At 33.9% G+C, this 19,117-nt stretch overlaps 1 protein-coding gene across 1 annotated transcript; it reads right to left on the minus strand.

Annotated features, from left to right (window-relative positions):
* Positions 1-5,527: 5,527 nt before the first annotated feature.
* Positions 5,528-11,418, minus strand: LOC113756466 (protein argonaute 4A-like). Its single transcript, XM_027300143.1, has 22 exons — positions 11,209-11,418; positions 10,905-11,110; positions 10,591-10,815; positions 10,376-10,512; positions 10,203-10,300; positions 10,017-10,114; positions 9,768-9,930; positions 9,579-9,695; positions 9,388-9,495; positions 9,223-9,285; positions 9,028-9,141; positions 8,775-8,940; positions 8,570-8,682; positions 8,339-8,476; positions 8,104-8,234; positions 7,927-7,992; positions 7,090-7,153; positions 6,880-6,991; positions 6,720-6,793; positions 6,469-6,563; positions 6,299-6,330; positions 5,528-5,790 (listed from the first exon to the last, which is right to left on the minus strand). The coding sequence occupies exons 1-22, from the start codon at positions 11,416-11,418 to the stop codon at positions 5,615-5,617; spliced, it is 2,706 nt and encodes a 901-aa protein (XP_027155944.1). The 3' UTR covers positions 5,528-5,614.
* Between the last annotated feature and the right edge of the window lie 7,699 nt (positions 11,419-19,117).

A 19,117-nucleotide genomic window follows, 5' to 3' on the forward strand; every position in this document is an offset into this window, starting at 1 on the left:
TAATCGAGGGTATTGTGGTCATTTCTCTGTCCACAGAGTTCTAAATTGGATAATTCTTGATGCATTAGAAAGCTAACTCAAAGGGTACAACTTTCATTTTTTTACATAAGAGCTAGTTCAGCCTCTAACATCGAGAAAATATCCATTGAGGTTGGACCAAAAACAGAGTCAGGATGAATTCTGCCTTGAAAGTGCAAACCTGCAGAAGCAATACATGAGTAGACAATACTCGACCTAAGGTCGCATTTTCAAGTCATGTATTCTTTATTTTCTGCTGCAACTTGCTCTGCAACTTGTTCTTTGTTCACATAACCTTTCCAACTCATCTACAACTCAGAATTTCGGCTATATCTGACCAAGAAGAGTGTGGGAGAACAACTCTTGGTGAGTTAAAAAGCCAACTTTGCCAACCAAGAAATAACTCACCTTGAGCTTGAATCTCTCTATAAATAGCAGCCTTTGGAGACCATTTTCACAACTTTGAAAGGTTAGAGAAACTCCACAAAAATGTAGTCTTCACTAGAATTTCCTTAGTTCATTAGTTAGAGTAGTATAGTATAGTTAGTGTAGCTTTTCCTTCTTGTATTTGTAGTTAGATTTGGATGAAGATTTGAAAAGCAAAGATGGAGAGTTTAAAACTCATGTAACAAGGGTGACATCTCTCCTATCGCTTTCTCTTTTGTATTTGATTTCATGTTTAACTATAATACAAGTTTGGTGTTTGTTCTTTATGTTTAGTTAAAGTTTATGCCTAGATTTATTGATGAACTTTCTATATCTTGTTTGTGATATTTATTTGGTTATTCGATGATATTATTTTGACCAAATTATTTATCACTTTTGCTTATCTAATTATGATTAATCGGCCATTAATTGTGATAATCTTAAGGTGTTAAGCTTATAATGAGAATTGGAGTTTAACACTAGTTCAAGGAAGTGATAAATTTAGGGAGTTCACTTGTGAGAGTAGAGGAGCACCTTTGTAACTTTAGTGACTTGTTTCATATAATTTCATAAAAGAAATGAGCTTGTAGTTAATTTCATAACACGAGAGTAGGTATGGCTTAATTACAAGTATAGTTGATTCACTATGAGAGTAGGTTTTATATACATTAGGAAATCACGTCATAGTTAGTCAAGATAATAGCATTCACTTAACTAGTAACTTCACTTGCAAGAGTAGTAAGAAATTCCATACCTCTAGGAGTTTTCTAGTGTTGTTTTTATTACTTTTACTTCATGTTTATAGTGTAGAGTTAATTCCTTACACTTGTGATAGTTTAAATAATAAAAGAGTTCGAAAATCACCGGTAATTCAAAATCTTCTCTGTGGGTTCGACCCTTAATACCTTATACTCGCTCTCGACTCGTATACTTGCGAAAAATCACTTGTGGGGTATTTAGAATGTTATAAATATAAAACTTGACTGTGGAATAAGCTTATTCTTATATGTATACCCCGCGTTCGTCAAAAGTTAGGGGAATTTGCGCTGAACATAATTTAGCACCATAACTAGTGTTAACTCCCCAGTTACTTTTGCCCTGCTCATGCTTTCGGCTTACATGACCCACCCTACGATTGGACTCATCATCCATCATGGATGCGGATTCCGATTGTACTAACATGATACTACGATATGAGCTGGTTGGGAGCATATGGTCTGACTCCACTTGGGAACCACTTTGGACACATGAGGTTTGTCCAACATTGACATCACCGTGGTCATGCCGGAGTTGTGGCTCTTCCTCTACATATATCTCACATACCGTGTGTGGTGACATCATTTTCATATGGTATATTATATCTATATCTTCTTCATGTTCCAAACGTAGTCCAACAAAAGTACTTAGTCCCACAGAATTCCTAAAACCACAAATTCAGATTGAAAGTAGTTCGATTTAGACCCATGTAGGTGTACACTCTATCAACCAACTCGTCGTAAACTATTTGACCTCTCACTAATATGACTTTTTTGCATCTCGGAATATCATATGCAAATGATCCTCTAATCTCCACTATTTTACCTTTCCAATAAAATTGAATCACTAATGCGAGGTTTGTGAACATTTTTTGCCAAATATTATGAATATTATTTATTTTAGATTTTATCGCATATGTGATTTCAAACATGAATTTACATTAGCTATACCAAAATTAATCGCATCCATAATAAAACAATCATGAATTACTATTCACTAGTAATAAGTAATATAATGACTAGACAAGCACTAATTTGTTCTTACATAAAATTAATGATAACTATTATTAATTATGTAATAATTTAGTGGTTCCGCATTGGTATTAATGAAACACTTATTACTATTTTTTTCACTATTACTAGTTTACTATTACTAAGTAATTACTACTACTATTTCCTATTAACGTGACTACGCAATTACTATTACTATTAATTATTTACTAATTATTATGTATTTTACTATTTACCATTTGTCCTTTTTTTATATTCACTAACAAACTATTTATTATTAACTTTTACTATTCATATAACTATTTACTTGAACTATTTACTATCTACTTATGTCTACTATTTACTATTTAATATATACTATTACTATATTCTTTTACTATTACTATTTATTTTTACTATTACTATTTCTATTATTGTTACTTTTTTTACTATTACTATTTACTTTTACTATTACTATTTACTATTACCATTTTTTATTTTTAATACTATTTACTAAATAGTACATTTACTAATGCTTACTATTACTATTTCTGGTTTGATATTCACTAAATCCACTGATAGGAAGATGTAATATAATTAATACTAATAACTCTATTGATTAATAAACTATTACTAATTAAACTAACTCAAATAAACACTAATTAAATGTAATCAACTACTGATGTAATAGTAATCATTCAAATCAAATGTAATCAACTAATAAACTAATACTAATTAAATATAATAAACTATTATTATTTCAAATGACACATGAGGTTTGTTTGCGGCACCTGTTGAACCAAGTATTGCCGAAGATTCTGACTGAGCACCACCAACTTCAGATCCCAGAAGTCTACTTTTTTTTTAAGACCGATGCATACCAATGAGCGATAATATACACGAACTAACCGGCTAAACAATGGTGGAAATATAATCTGGATAGGAGTTCTTTGAGATTTTCTCTGTAATGGAAGGAAGAAATTAGGGAGATGATGAGTGGAAGGATACAAATGCAGTTGTGCGAGTCAAATTGACTTATTCGGTGATATATTTATAGCCAAATGCATTGAGTATTGATTGTATCGACAAAATCCAGCCATTCATCCTGCATTAATCAACAGCTGAAAAAAAGAATTAAAATTGTCGATGGAGTGTATGTGCCGTGATCAACGGCCCATAGAGCTTCACCGCATCCGTTAATGAATGCGGTTATAACGGACGCCACATACGGCGTCTAGCTAGTATTTTTGAAAAAAATTCTTTGCACCATTGATCAACAATGCTAAAATTGTGCCACATCTTTGGATGTGGCTACTTCAATTTTTTTTTTAAAAAAAATTCACACCATTGATCAATGGTGCACAAATTTAGGCGCATCCAAAATTGGACGCGGCTTGCGGTGATTGGCAAATTTTTTTTTTAAATTACTATTCATTAAATTGTTGTGCGACTTAAAAAAAATCTAAAATAAATTCAATTTCACTTAACCCCATTTTTTTCATTTGCAGTGACCCCTACTACAAAATTAATTTGTCCAAAATACCAAATTTGTCATTATTTCTTATTTCAGCATTATTTACAGAAATTCGCCCAGCTTTGTTTCCTTCTCTTGAAGCAAATTTTCTTTGTCCTTGTTTCTGTTACAATATACCAATTATCATATTCTTTGTTGTTTACCCTTCCATATCTTTTTTTTTTCATAATTCTTTAGCAGTTCCTTGTCCCTTTTTTTTTGTATTCTCGTACCTTACCAAACTTTTTTGGCTTAGAATCTCGTTTAGTAGGTTTTTGTTTTTATTTTTTATATTTTCTAGAAGATGATATTTTTGTCCTCCAATTGCATCTGTTTACTGGGCTTAGACGATGTCATTGATAGGCGGGTGATTGTAATTTGGTCATACCTTAGGATTTGTTTTGTAGTTTGGCTCTAATTCAGGAGATGTAAATGTAAATAATCCATAATTGAATGTGGAAAAATCATAACTAGTTCAAAAGTATTTCAATGAGGAAATCAAAGAGAGTTTGTGGTATCATTTGAGGCCACAAGACGAAAATTTTTTCTTTTGTCTATAAAAGATGAACATAAATATGTGAAAGCTTGAGAATCAAGAAATGTGATACAAAAAATTAAAGAACAAAAATGTAAGTTCATTAAAGTTGTTTGCGTTATATTTTATGTGACATTTGTAAATCATGATTCATGACTACTAAATTAAAAGTAAGCAAGTTATATCTTGAAATTACCAGCATGTTGTATAATGAGAATATTCATGCTTCCTTTTCAGATTTGTTTCTTTTTCCAATTTCAATTGGAATTTTATAGTTTCTTAAGAGTCACTATTTACATTGTATTAAAAATAACCTTAAGAGTTCCGTGGCAATTTCTTTGTAGCAAAAACTATGACCCAACGATCTTATTTAGGGGTATTTAAGACATGGAGAGTATCTTCAGAAAAGGAAAACCATCCTGTTTTATGCTAATATATGAATTAATTAATCCAAGGAACCATTCGTCAATAGAAACTGACCATCAGCATGTCAAAACTCTCTGCAAAGTTGAAATAATTCCTATTAGAAACTTTTGGCTAAAATAAATAAATATATTGGCAATGGTGGTTTTCTTTTTCTTTTTTGGGCTTTTGAAAAGGGGTGGGGGTTTTTTTTTTTTTGGGGGGGGGGCATTTTATCTCCTTTAACTTGGAAAGGAAAAATCTGCATGTTTTTCACTATTAAGGTCTTTTCCCATTCTTATTATCTGGAAATAAGTTTTGGTTCCGAATTTACTCGTAAGAACAAAAAAAATTGCTTTGACCTGCAAAAATGGGTGTTGGAACCATTTTTCTTCCGCAAAAAAATGCTGAAAAATAAGTCTGCAGATTTTGATTTTTCTTCTTAAGATAATCCTGTTCCTAGTAAACCAACAGTCCTTAAATCTCCCCAAAATCAAAACAATCTTTGATAGTGAAGAGTTGAATGAGCATCCCAAGCCAATATACAAGCTGGGAAAAGGCACAAATAAGCTTAAGACAGAGAATGACTTCAAGGCCTCAGAAAGAAAATTGTCAGCAAAGAGATTAGCATAAAGATTTGCATATCCTAAACATAAGATTAGCATATGCAATTTCCAGAACAAAAGAGCATTCAAGAACATCAACTGAGTTCCCAATATCCACTACAGAAGCCAAAAATAAGGTTTTGAAGTCTGAAGAAGCATAGAACTGGAAATTCAGTACTAAGGCTATGCACAGCCTAACAAAAAAGTTTTCAATTTGACATCTCAGCCAAAGTTTTCAATTTGTCTTTTCTACCATAGATAGGATCATTAACACAATGTTTAAAATTGCAGTTAGCAAGGCAAAATTTCTGGAAACATGCGACCTAAAAGTGTATTCATAAAAGTGTCTCCAAATTCTTAGGCCTTCCAATTAGCAAAAGAACATAGAGTTGCAGACATCTTTGTGCAACTTGGGTAGCTGAGGTACTGAAAGACTGCCAACAGAAGAAACCCCTCCATGGCCAGATGATGTCTCAGACAACTCATCAAACTTGATGAACTGCGACATTTGGGAAGCAGCAAGATGTGCATAGCATATGGGAGCAACTGAAAACAAGGAACAGAAAACTCTGTGAGAGAACAAATTATCTTGACGAATTAAATACTTGTGCTCAAAATAGAGACAAGTTTGACAGCAGGCTAGCAGCTACGAAGTGTCAGGCTACAGCTGGAAAAGGAAGCAGACTGCAAATATGATTACCAACTCACTTCCTGTAACAGCTCTTATTTCTTATTGTAACTCAAGATATATCATATTCCCTAGTCGCTGATACCTCTAGTAGATTCCAGTACTACAGCAGCAAGAGGTTTCCAGCTTCTCCTAATTGTGATAAGCTAACAAATTCTCCTTGTTCAAGTAAGCTTTTGAGGTTGGGTATGAGGTAAGAGGGACGAGGTAGCTACGCCAGAATGTATAGGACAAGCAAAATTATAAATTTCAAATGTCTGAGAGATGTTTTATGTCATGTGCCAAATTGTTTTCTAACAAAAACCAGGTGATCAAAAAACAGAAGAAACGAGCTACATAACCAAAAGATAAACTGAATGTAATTACCTATGGAAATGGCTGTAGTGCTCCGCTGGTACCTGAAAATTTTTAAGGGCCTTCTAAGTTATTGGCAGTATCAGGTTATGATATAAGTAATAATCATAAAACTAGAATACATGTTGAAAAAACTGCATTTAGTTATTATTTTTTATTGCAAAAGGGAGAGAACCACTTACACGTAGGACAAAGAATGCACCAGCTCCTGAAGGTCATCAGCCGAGAACCCAAGTTCGTCATACAGGACATGATAGTGGGTAGGCCTGGTGGTACCCTGTAGAAATACACATATCACCAAATAATTATTGCATTGACAAAAGAAACCATCGAAGGTGCCTGTTATCCAGCAACTACCTAGGCAATCAATCAAAAGTAAAAAAAAATCTAGGCAATCATAATAAAAATCGAAAATTAGTGATTTGAAACTCACAATCATCCCGGCATGAGCACACATATAGAAATCATTACTTCTAGGGTGACAAACCCCATTGTCAATAACTGTACCTGCACCATAACACAATGGGGTAGTTGTGGTTGAAACCAGAATAGTTTTTCTTATCTATATTACACCAGACAGTAGAATGACAAACCAGGTGGAACATTATCAGGGGAATTGGCCTGGAAAAACTTGGTATGATGATTCTTCTGAGCAACTACCACCATGAACTTTGGTGACCAGCTTTCATCTAGCAATTTGCAAGCCTGTAGAATGCAGCAAAACTCAGTAACAGTAAGAAGCACTCACTTTTGATGAAGATATTTATGCTATGAAGATTTTAATTCATCTATAAAAGTAGAACCTCTATAATCTGATCCAACTCGATGTTTAAAACTTGATTGAACTGAGACTCGCTTACTCCATCTCTATACAGAAAACATCACAATTGTTAATCATAATCTACAAAAGTTAAAAATGTATTCCAAAATTGTTAAAGATAGATGGCATTAAAAGCTGTTGCAAGTATGATGCACTAACTCCTGTAGAGGGTCAATCATAACAAGTGCCACATCGCTTTAACCGCATCATATTTGCTCTAACTCCCAAATTCAAAGAAAAGAAGGCCACATAATGGGAAAAGAAAACATTATGGTGATTAGAAGACTGCAGAGGCTGAACAAATAACAAACTGAGTTTTCTGACACCTTTTTTTTTTGGAGTTTTCTACCTACATAGAAGAACTATGACATCTGTCATTAGCAGTTCCACTTATTTTCTTCAGAAAATCTTGAAAAACAAACAAACAAATTGTGTACGGTGATATTAGGTCTTGAAGTCTGCAAATATTTTGCTACCCTGTCTAGATTCAATCCTTCAGGAAATCATGAGTCACTGAAGAGCCAAAATTCATATGCTGTTAGGGCATAGAAAAACTGGGGCACGCCAGATGCATAGCATACTAAAGTGATACAAAAATGAGAAAAGGCCAGAGGAATGAAAGAGATATGTTAAAAAATGATACTAACAATAGTCTTTCTTCCCTTCCCTCCGACCCCAACCCACAAAGTAGATTTTGAAACAATAAAAGACTCGTTAACCGAAGACACAGAGAGAAGATAGATTTCAATATAGAGGGAAAAAAATTGTAGATGCATGTAGAAAGGATGCATGCACTAGCTCAGTAGACAATATAGGGTACCTAAAGATTATTATCTGGTCAGGTTTCCTCTGGCCAGAACTTGTATAGAAGTCAAGAAGCAGCTCTCTGAAAAATCAGAAGTAATACATGAGCAATAACGATAACATTTCTTTTGTGATAGAAATATAAGGAGAAGAAAATCATAACCAATGCTACAGCTCCAGAACTAAAAAGTACCTGAAAATTCCTTCATCTTCTTTACCGGAAACCTTCTTACATAGGGAATCTATCATCTCTGTTTTTGGTGATTGTGTACGGACAACAGCACGATAGCGGGATATCAGTGGCCACTGTCTGGAACTAACCACCTGGAGATTGCAACAAATAAAGAAAGAAAACACTTGTTAACCAAGGTATCCTTTGATATTTAACAAATATCAATTACAGTGTAACTGCAAAGAAGTCAGAATACCGCTGCAATCGATGGTACATCAGCACGACCAGGAGAGCCATGTGACACATCCATTCCTATTATAATTGTTGGAACTTTGGAAACAATAGGGATAGAAGGAGATTGCTCAACATTTAACAGGGAATTGATGCCACCCATCTGTTAAAATTAAAAAGAGAAAAAGACAAATAAGTTAGAAACTCTAAAGTTGTATGAATATTTCAGAGATCGATTATGAAGTAACACGTGTACCTTGGCATTGATTTTCAGGAGAACGTTAGTGAGGTACTGATCATTGATCTTGGTAGGTGCAATGCATTGTGTAACTATCCCAGCGTCTGAAAGGTTCTTCCGCTTCCATGGGCCTTCAAAGTAGAGATCAAGACAATCAGATTTCACACGAGAAAAACAGAATATGGATCCAAAATCAGAAAAAAGTAAAGTTGCTGTTAGGTACCATAGACATCTGAGTTCTTTTTCTCCGGAAGAATGCAGAGAAGGAACTGAGGTGGTCCTGGGAGTCTTTGCTTGATAGTCTCAAACATTCTTTCCACTCTTACAGGAGCAGGAGCACGCCTAAGCTGAGGGCCTTCTTCAATTATGTCAAATGGATTACTAATAAACTGTAAATTGTGAAGAAACTATTAGAGAATCCATTCAAGATACTGAGAAACTTCATAGTGTACTAAATTGAAAAGAAGACATCTTACAATTCCTTTCATTTCTCCACACTTAACAAGGTCTGCACACAATCTACGAATATCACAGCGAGCAGAAAAGTTCACAAGTGCCCAGCGCTCAATTTTAACAGGTTGCACCAATTTCTAACAACAGAGCACACGAAGTCTGAGCTAATGATATAAAATTCTGATTAAACTCAAGAAAGCATTCAAAAGGATAGGTACCCTGTTGTTGAAGTTCCACCTTCCATTGCGGGGTAACAAGTCCTCTCCATTGCCAACTTTTAACTTCAAAGGACAAACAAGGACTGAAGTCAGGCCAAACGCTACAGAACTACAAACACGACACAACAAAAAGGGTTGTTATCTAGAGTGGGGTGATTAGATTACCTTTGGAGCTGATAAAACACGACCTTCTACCGAAGTAAACTGATTGCTGATTGAAATCCCGGCAATTCCCAGAAGAGGGTCAGCATTATAATTGCTAACGCTCAGTGCCTGAAGAATGACAAGCTAATGATCAGAATTTGCAGCATGAATGTCGGAGAATAAACCAAGAGGGGAAATGAATTTGGTTTTACATCAGTCAAGACTCTCATCCTCTCCTGCGGCTTCTGACGAGATTTTTCCACAAGGGAAGCCCTTTGAAGATTCGAGAGAGATTTGGTGTAACGTTGAAGCGAAACCAGTGAGCAAAGCTGAGATTACAAGAATATGTTAGTAGTCATTAAACGATATCAACTCACAGTTGGTTTTTACTTGTTAAGTACCTCGATGGGAATGAAAGTTGGACGTTTTGGTTTCCCAACATTGATGCATGGAAAATCTCCAGAATACTGTAATGGAATTTGCCGGTGATCAACAAAATACTCCAGCACTGTGAGTTCAACAGGTTGGGTTTCACCATCTCCATTTCTTTGCTTCAATGAGAATCTGGAGCAGAAAATTAGAGTTAACATATTGTTTAAAACCACATGTCAAGCAACTCAGATAGAAGTATAAATCCATGATTAACATACGTTTGTTCTCTGCAAATCTTATCGCTCAACCCAGTAATTTTCTGCTCTGCATTGGAAGGTTTTGTGGTGATCCTGAGATTCTTCAGCATCCTTTTAGCCTGTTGATATGTATAAGAAAAATGCAGCAGCATTAGAACATGACAAGAATGAACACAGCAAGGGTAGATGAAGATCTTACGAACTCACCTTTACCCAATCCAGCTGATAAGGATCTCTAACATTTTGATTTGCAAGAAGAAAATCTATCACTGGCCCAGGTTGGACAATCATCGTAGTTGAGACATCTGTGTGCATTGGAAAAAGAGATGGCTTAGTTGTAGTACTACAAAGGTAGATACAACTTCAAGTGTTCTGCTCACCAATGTTGAGAGAAAGGCCCCCTTGTGTAGCTCGGAAACTTGAATGGAATCCTCGGCATCCCAACACACCCCCTCCTATATCAGTGAAGTTTCTTGGCTGATTGTGGAAGAATGACTGACGCACCAGAAGGCAGCCCCTGGAAGCAAAAAATCATGTAAGCAGCAATCCCAAGTTCCCAACTTTACAAATCCAAATAGCAGGAAAAAATCCTTACTGTTTCGCAGCATGCTGTCGCAGTATGATATCCAGAACTCTCACAGCTTCTTGAAAATGTTCAGTTTCTTTTCCATTGAGTACATTGGCAATAGCTTGGACTGGAATTTTGGCAGCATAGCTGATCGCAACTTTGTAAGTTTTAGATCGACCTTGACGCTTCGATCTTTTCTTATCACTCTCATTTGGGCTAGAATTTCCTTCTGGGCTCCCACTACCCACATTTCTAACAGAATACAGCAAAAGCAAGTCAACATACATAGTTAGGCACACAAAACTGCAGTAGTTTAAAAGTTAAAGGAGCTAAATTAGTACCTATTAGAAGCAAATTCATCCAACACAACTGTGAACTCAAGCTTGTTTCGTGGAAGAGAACCAATGGTAAACAAGCTCTTCTCACCATCATAAGCAAAGTCTTTCCCAGCAAGCTCAGATGCATATGTTTCATGGACTTTGTCAAGTATTCTCCTTCCAACTCCCTTTGCATCAACTGGGTGCCCATCTTCATATGAAATAGACACCTGCACATCAAGAACAGAATACTGATGCTAAATTGATGTTCAAGAGTTTCAAAAATTAAACTACTTAAACAACCATCATAGAGACAGAGGTTATATACACTGTAGTGGTAAAAGTAGCCCTCATTTCTGGCTACTTTAACATTGAAATGGTTGGTTAGCAATCGAAGCTTTTGCCCTCTGGAAGCAAGACCAAGCCTGTTCATTGGTAGCCTCTTGGCGTCTGAAGCCTTTGAAGGAACAACATCTGGGGGTATAGCAGGTGGTGGTGGAGGCAGCGTTTCTGATGCATCTTCCACTTTAGGATCCATCTCTAATTAAACTGATTTGCAGAGAAGAAATGTAAGTTCGATCGTATACAGAGACAGTATATCTGCATAACAAGCAGATCTGCCCACAATCCTACAGGGAAATGATTTAGTGGCTTATAGGGCATATGCTTTGGAAAACAGAATTTACTTCGGACGTACAGCCCAACACTGATATAATCTATGACTACTATAATGACTAGTATAAGGGACGAAAATGTAACTATGTGATTTGGAAATCTTCTTAATATTTTTCATCTAATATAGTGGAGAGTAGAGTTGAAACTAACAATTGGATAGTATCAAAGTTGCTAGATAAACCACATCACTATCTAATTCCAGCAATGGTTCAAGGAGGGACAATTGCCCAATTGAAACTAGTGATAATTGTTCAGCACATTCGATTTCCCTCTCAGGAGCTAGACTGAAGAACTTAAAAGCCATGCAAACAAAAAGCAGGAGTATGCAGAGATTTCAATCTAACTCTGCTAGTCAAACAGAGTTGCAATAGCACTTTATGCATGGTAGAATTTAATAATCTAAAAGAGCAAGTCATCAAACCAAGGAAACAGCAAAAGAAATAGAAGGACAAAACAAAAGAATGAACAAGATATAAGAATGTCATAGAAAAGCTGCTTCCATGCGTATGCTCAGTCAAACTAAACAAAATCTAAGAACTAGTTAGTGAAGTGAATGCATTTTTCTTTACAGATCTTTAACATGACAATTGCCCAGATAAAGATTTTCCACTCAGATAAAGAATAGCTTCTCTTTTGATATCCCTTCTTTTCAATAGTTACTCGAGCATTTACCTTAGCCAACCAGGTCCAATTGACAGACAATCACCAAGTGAGGAAATCTACAAAATGTTGGTAAATAACAAACGACGTAGAAAACTACATACAATGCCATTTTCAGCAATTCAGCCGGGCTATTTAAACTAAAGACTATAAATCAGTACCTAAATTCTTAATCATAAAAGACATCAGCAGAATGAAATAGGGAACAAACAAAAGCTTTTCTGCATAATACTGTATACCACAACAATAGCCTATGTATTATGAAGGTTGAAATTCCAGCCTGTATTTTAAGATAACATATGTGCAATGGAGTCACAGATAGCACCATTTCAGCCATTGTTAAAACCCTAATGAATACTAAAACCTGTTGTATATCAAACAAAAACACAGTACTGTCCAGTTTCTTTGTACGGATATAACGAAATTACTCAATATTGTTTGACTGTTTTTTTCTATATGTATCAAAACCAATAATAAAAAAAAAAATAAAAAACAAGTAAAATATTTGTCCTGCAAAGCCTTTTCCCCTAATTATTTGAAGAAGATCACTTCCATACACCAAACATGAATCAAATATGTAATACTACACTAATTTCTGAGTCAACCCAAGTCAAAATAGAGAAAAGGTTTGAAAACGCCTACATTTAAAAAAAAAAGGAAAGAGAAAAGAACGAAAGATAGGGCACCAAAAAAGACCTTCTGAGAGAAGGAAGGCAAAAAAGCAAGAGCTAGATAGTCTCAAGGCATATAATTTTGGCCAGCAGGCATGCATTTTATATTTAAAATACAGATCTCAAGAGCATTTCACACAACGAGGAAACTCATCATAAACATTTTTACATGACTTAGAACTACAAGAAAAACAGAGGGTAATCAAGAACTTACAACAATATTATTAAGTTGAAATTACAAAACAAAAAAGTCTAAAATCAACTATACCACATACTATATAATATATAGCTACAGATTAAACCCCGAAAAAAAGGTAAAAATGAGTCATTCAAACTCGTAAAGCTTTTCTCAAAAACCTGTCACATCATAACGAATTCATGAACTTAGGAGAAAGGGTTCTCTTTTCTGTTTCAGATAGCAAAAGAAGAAGAAACACACAAAACAAAGACGACAGAGCAAAAACTAGCCATTCACGAAGATCTCTTGAAAAGATAACACAAAGAACGTTGAAACAACAGCTCCCTTGGAACATACCCTCGGAACTCCATCAAGAAAACATCCATTCTTTTTTGCACAAAACTAAAGAAAAAACACGGAATAAAAAAGAGCCCAAGTCAGATAAAAAAAGTCATAAAGCAAGAACCTTAAAACCCATTAGCAGAAACTTCAGAAAATAAAAACACCAAAGGAAAAGACCAGAACAAACAGAAACAACGGGGCAAAATTTTTAAACAAACAAAAACTCAAACGGCAACTAGAGCACAAAAAAATTTAAAAATTAAAAAGAAATGTTGATAACGAAGGAACGAGGAAGACAAAGCCAACCAGAGCCCAAAAAAATGAAAAATTATGAATATCTACAACAAACGAAACACAAAAACTTTAAAAACGTAACCCCAAATCTCCATGAAAGAAACGATGCTTTCTTTCTTTTCTTTCCACTAAAAAAAAAAAGAAAAAACACATCCCAGATTAGATACAACGTTTGTAAAAGCCAAAACCTTTATACCCACAACAGAACCTACCAGGGGTAAAAAAGCAGGAAAAAAAAAAGACTAAAGCTCAAAAAGCCAAAAAGAATCCTTCATACATAAGAATACTCAGAAAGTCATCAAACAAGATTAAAACCTTCAACATCGACACAACAATCACAGAACCCATAACATGTAATGCAGAAAAAATTTCAAACCCACAAACAGAAACATCAGGAAAAAACGAAAAAAAAAAAAGACTCCACCTTCAAAACCGACAAAAAAAACCCCCACATAGGTAAAAACACGCAGAAACTCAGCAAAAAAGACTAAAACCTTCAACTTAAACAAAAAAATCACAAAACCCACAAACCATAACGCAGAGAAAACCATTAATACCTCGTCAGCGCTCTTCTTCTAGTGAAAAATACCCTAGAAACGGAAGAAACTATGAAGAGGAGGTAACCCCAGTAGTCCCCAAGAGTTCTTGTTTTTTCTTGGAAGAGTTTTTTTGGTAAGAAAGGCAGAAGTAGTAGTACTATCACTGGATACTAACACTACAACTAGGATCTTTCTTGGCTTATATAGGACTCATCTTAGTATTCATCAGTGAGCGAGAAAATAGCAAGAGTTTGATGGAAAGTGGTCCAAAAAATTCGTAGTTGTCTTATGTAGGATTAATGCTAGGGAGGTGTTAAGGCTGCGAATTTTCAGAGTCGGTGCACCAGCGGCTGCAGAGCACGCTAGTACCAAATTGGGTAACAGAAATCAGAGCTCAGTATTTACGTGATCTTTGGTTTCTTGCCTTGTTTTGGCTCTCCCTCGTACTATACAAAGGAGTACGATGATGGCCTGGCCGGTCTTTATTGGTGTAAAAGCCTGTTGGGTAGCTAAAAAAATAATACTTCCCCTCCTCCTCAATATTAGAGTCGTTTTTTGGAATCTAACTTTTTTACGGAGACATGATAATAATTAGGTCTAAATGAGATAGCATTAGTAAATTGATAAAAGTGTCCTTTAAATTCAAAATATTCTTTTGAGGGATGTGTATTGAGATTTTAAAAAGTTATTTTTTTTTTAAATAACAAGATTGAAAAGCATGTATTAAATTTGAAATGGTGACTTTTATTTTCAGATATTAATAAAGTGAAAATATGATATAACAATGGGATGGAGGGAGTAAAGCTCAAGGGTTAGTTAATTACACTTTGCCCCAATTAGTTTTGGGGATAGTCACACTTTACTACTCTCAATTATAAAATAAGTATACTAAATCTTGATCCAAATAAAGACTAGGCAAAAAAAAAGAAAAGAAAATAAGATCGATGACAATATTCTACTTTTATTTATGAGATTATATAAAATTGACTATTATTTCTCTTTTATGCTAAAAAAATATACATATTTTCTATAGTATCTACTATACAAAAATGTCAAATTGATAAAAGTGAAGTTTTTTAATACATGGACAAGGTGTATGGTATCCATTGTACGTAAATGTTCGATATCAAATTTTCAATTTGTGTATGCTATTAGACTATTATTATTGTTATTTTTTATTCATCAATAGAGTCAAATATTAAATACTTAACCGACAGCATTAAAAGTGTCAGATAATTTAGAAGGAAATTGAGATACATCAAATTTCACTTTTTTCTTCGGTAATATAAGGGCAATAATAGTGGCCATAAACAATTTCAACAACTAAAGAACAATATTGTCAGAAATCTCTTTTTTTTTTTTTATGGAGTTAAGATTTTCAAGATTGACTAGCTTTTATGGGTGTAAAGTGTATTTTTTTAAAGTTTAAAGGTAATAGGTAATAAAGCACGGCTACTCCCAAATTTCAAAGGAGTGAAGTATTATTAACCCTAAAGCTTTTATATATATATATATAGTCAAAGATTTGGTTATTTCATGCACTATGTGGTCCGAAAAAGAGTAAAGTATACTATATCGTACAGACCATTCATTTTCATTTATTGTTTTAAATCACGGTTAAGTATCTGATCATATGCTGCAAATTCAAAATCAAGCTGTACATTGATGTTTTAGGTTAGAAAGGAACCGAATCGACTTTGAAAGCAATTGCACAGCCTTATAGATTAGTTATATACTTCTATAAAGATCTAGTTGGTATTTAAGAGAGAGTCAAATAATTGGTCACGCAATCTTAAATGTGGAAAATTTGCTAAAAAAGAGGAAAAATTTAAACTTGACCCTATGAGGGAATTTGGAAAAGTTAAGTTAGACCTTGGTGCGGTGGTGCAAGTTACAAAGTGGAAACCAATTGAGACCGGTTTGGGGTTACGGCACATTTAAAAAAAAAAAAAAAGTGCTTTTAAACATTAAAGGTACTGTTATAGGATTAATTTCCTGTAACTTAACTAACCTATAGTATTGATAACTTAAAAGCAGTTGTGTTAGAAAATGTTTCTTTATAATTAAACTACTACCACAACTTTAAACGGGGCTTGAATTGCTTTTCATAGTTGACAGGATACCTGGCAATTGGGCGGGTTAGGCGGGTCGATGTTGGGTTTTCAATTAAATGGATTACACCCAATCCGCCCAATATTAGGTTGGGTTAATTTTGGGTTGGATCATATTGGATTATCTCAAACCCATGACCCAAATATGACCCAATATATTAAATAATAGATTTTGATACATAAACTCTCTCAAATATATTTTCACATACAAAAAAAAAAATTCACACACATAAATACATTTTCACATAGATAGATATATTTTCACACACTAAAACACTCACAGATACAAACACACACTCACTTTTTAAGTTCTTTTGAAATACGTTATTTTTACACATACAAACACACTAAAATACACACTAATATACTTTCACAAATACACACACATACTAACTATTTAAATTACTTGGATCCAATCACACTTTAAAGAAAGTTATAAACTGAAATTTTGATCCAAAAAATAAACACAAAAGAATCATGCATGATAACACATTTGAGCCGTAGTAAAATGGAGAAATTAGAAATTAGAAATAAACACAAAATGAATCATGTTGCATCCTAAAAGATAACTTCCGAATTTGCATCTGAAATTTATTTTGAATATATCATGAGTAGAATTTGGCATTTGATCCTCCGTTCAACATTTTTGTGTTATACTCCATATTACGCCATATATCCTTCACGATTAGTTGGCCATTCCTATGATCCTTATTATGGGTGTCACCTAATTCATAGTGTAACATGAAATATAATTCTAGTAAAAGTTTAACGAAGAATGCCAAGACTTAAATTATTGTTCTCTTATTCAAGAAAAACTTTAATCCGCTTGAGAGTCAAATTTGATGCTAACCAGAAATCTGGGTAGTAATATTTATAATTTGCACAAACTAGAGAAGACAATAGTATAAGAACAAGTTTTACATCTCTGTCAAATGAAAGTGGAAGTTGGGTAATGGGTACCCAACACAAATACCCAATCCGTCCAAAATATATTTGGGTTTTTATTACCCAACCCAAAATCGACCCAACACCCAAATTACCCAACCCAACCTCTGAAATTAGTGGGTGGGTTGGGTGGGTTGTTGGGTTTTGGGCATAATTGCCAGGTATAATTAAAAGCATACAATTCACTTGTTGTAAGTTCAGTTTAAAATTATTGAGCCCCCTCAATAAAGGTCCGAGCTGCGCCACTGGCCTAAAGGACGTAGCAGCTCCATTTTCATTAGCCTTTGACAAACTCAAAATAGCTCTAGAGATTAAGCACGAAAGAGGAATAATATCATGTCTAATCAGATAGACTTTTAAATCTGTTAGGCTCAATTTAACGATTTTGCCTTGAGCCCGAATTTTGGAAAAGCTTAAAATTTTCAGTTTCATCTTGAATCAATCCAATGTCACATAAAAACTTTCATCTTTTAATTGTTTTAATTTATAATAACCACTTTTGCTTCTCTACATTTTATGAGTTGCATAAAATTTTCTTTCAATAGTATTATTTTTTAATCAATAACACAGATACATGTTTTACATAAATGCTTTAATATATTAAATAAAATAGAGATTATTGGAGCCTTATTGGGCCAAATTGTTATAAATTTGAGCTTGATTTCATACGTTGATTCGACTTAGTTAGAATGCAATTGAAACCATGCTGAACTATTTGTTAACAGCTTTATGAATTTCTTGTACCATATCTTGACGTTGAGATCAAGGCGTCCTGAAATATATACGCTATAATCTATACAATATATAATGCCTGAGTAATGGCAATTGATGTAAATTCTTTTTTTCATCTTTTGAACTTTCAATTTTACTCTTATAAAAAAATTAATTTTTATTGTAATCACCTAATCACATTTTGTCAATATAACTATTCATACCATCCTAAATATTGTAACTACCAAATTACTATTACCATATAAACCAAAGTTCTTTCATGAAAATTTTTTTGTATGTTGATTCATTTTAATTGTACCCTAATTGTACACATATTGGATGTACTCTTAACACTAGTATGTATAAAGGAAGAGCGTGCTTATGCCTTATGATGTTAATTGTTTTTTTTACTATACATGATTACATGTTTACCCTTATTTCATTTAAACTTTAAGTCTTCAATTCTTCCCCTTCATCCTTTCCATGACAGTTTAAGGTTTTCAAAATTTCAAAGTTCCATTTCTTTCTCTACGATGATATTTTTTAATTTAATAACTTATTTTAATTTATCTATCTATATCTATACTATTTAAAAGTGCGAGTCTAAATTAGTGCATTAGATTTTCTTTCCGACGGTAGTCTCAATATGTAATTTAATGACTATATTATGGCAGTATGTTAGGACACTAAAGCTTAATCCTTTCTTCGTTAATGCTAAATTTTTACTTTAAAATATAGTCTTAATTGATGAATTTTCTTAATTTTCTTGAGGAATGAAAGTTTCAATTGGAAAGAAAATATTTTGGGGGATTTTTGGAAAAATTTTATGGCAATGGTCTAGAAATTAAAGGAAAATAGAAAAGGAAATGTCTTATTAAGCATGAATGCTAAAGATCTTTTGGTGCAGTTCTGGAAAAATATCTTGAAATCTTAAGAACCATTAGTTCATCTACTAAGGAATGAACCATTTAGTTCGGGACAGAGTTGAAAGTGATTTAGTTGATTATACATTAACCTGACAGACAACGTCGTTCAATGACTTTGTAATGCATAGGTGTAAAAATTGGCAGCATTAGCATTGATCAAGGCACTACAAACCTTGAACACGCTT

Source organism: Coffea eugenioides, unplaced genomic scaffold (assembly GCF_003713205.1).
Source record: "Coffea eugenioides isolate CCC68of unplaced genomic scaffold, Ceug_1.0 ScVebR1_2364;HRSCAF=3379, whole genome shotgun sequence".
Lineage (NCBI taxonomy): Eukaryota > Viridiplantae > Streptophyta > Magnoliopsida > Gentianales > Rubiaceae > Coffea > Coffea eugenioides.

Bases quoted from the DNA above. Each gene is read 5' to 3' on its own strand.
- LOC113756466 (XM_027300143.1), bottom strand. From the start codon at position 11,418: ATGGATCCTAAAGTGGAAGATGCATCAGAAACGCTGCCTCCACCACCA. The intron at 10,115-10,202 runs GTGAGTTCGTAA...ACATATCAACAG, and splicing joins ATCAGCTGGATTGGGTAAAG to GCTAAAAGGATGCTGAAGAA. The intron at 9,142-9,222 runs GTACCTATCCTT...CTCTGTTGTTAG, and splicing joins GGTGGAACTTCAACAACAGG to AAATTGGTGCAACCTGTTAA.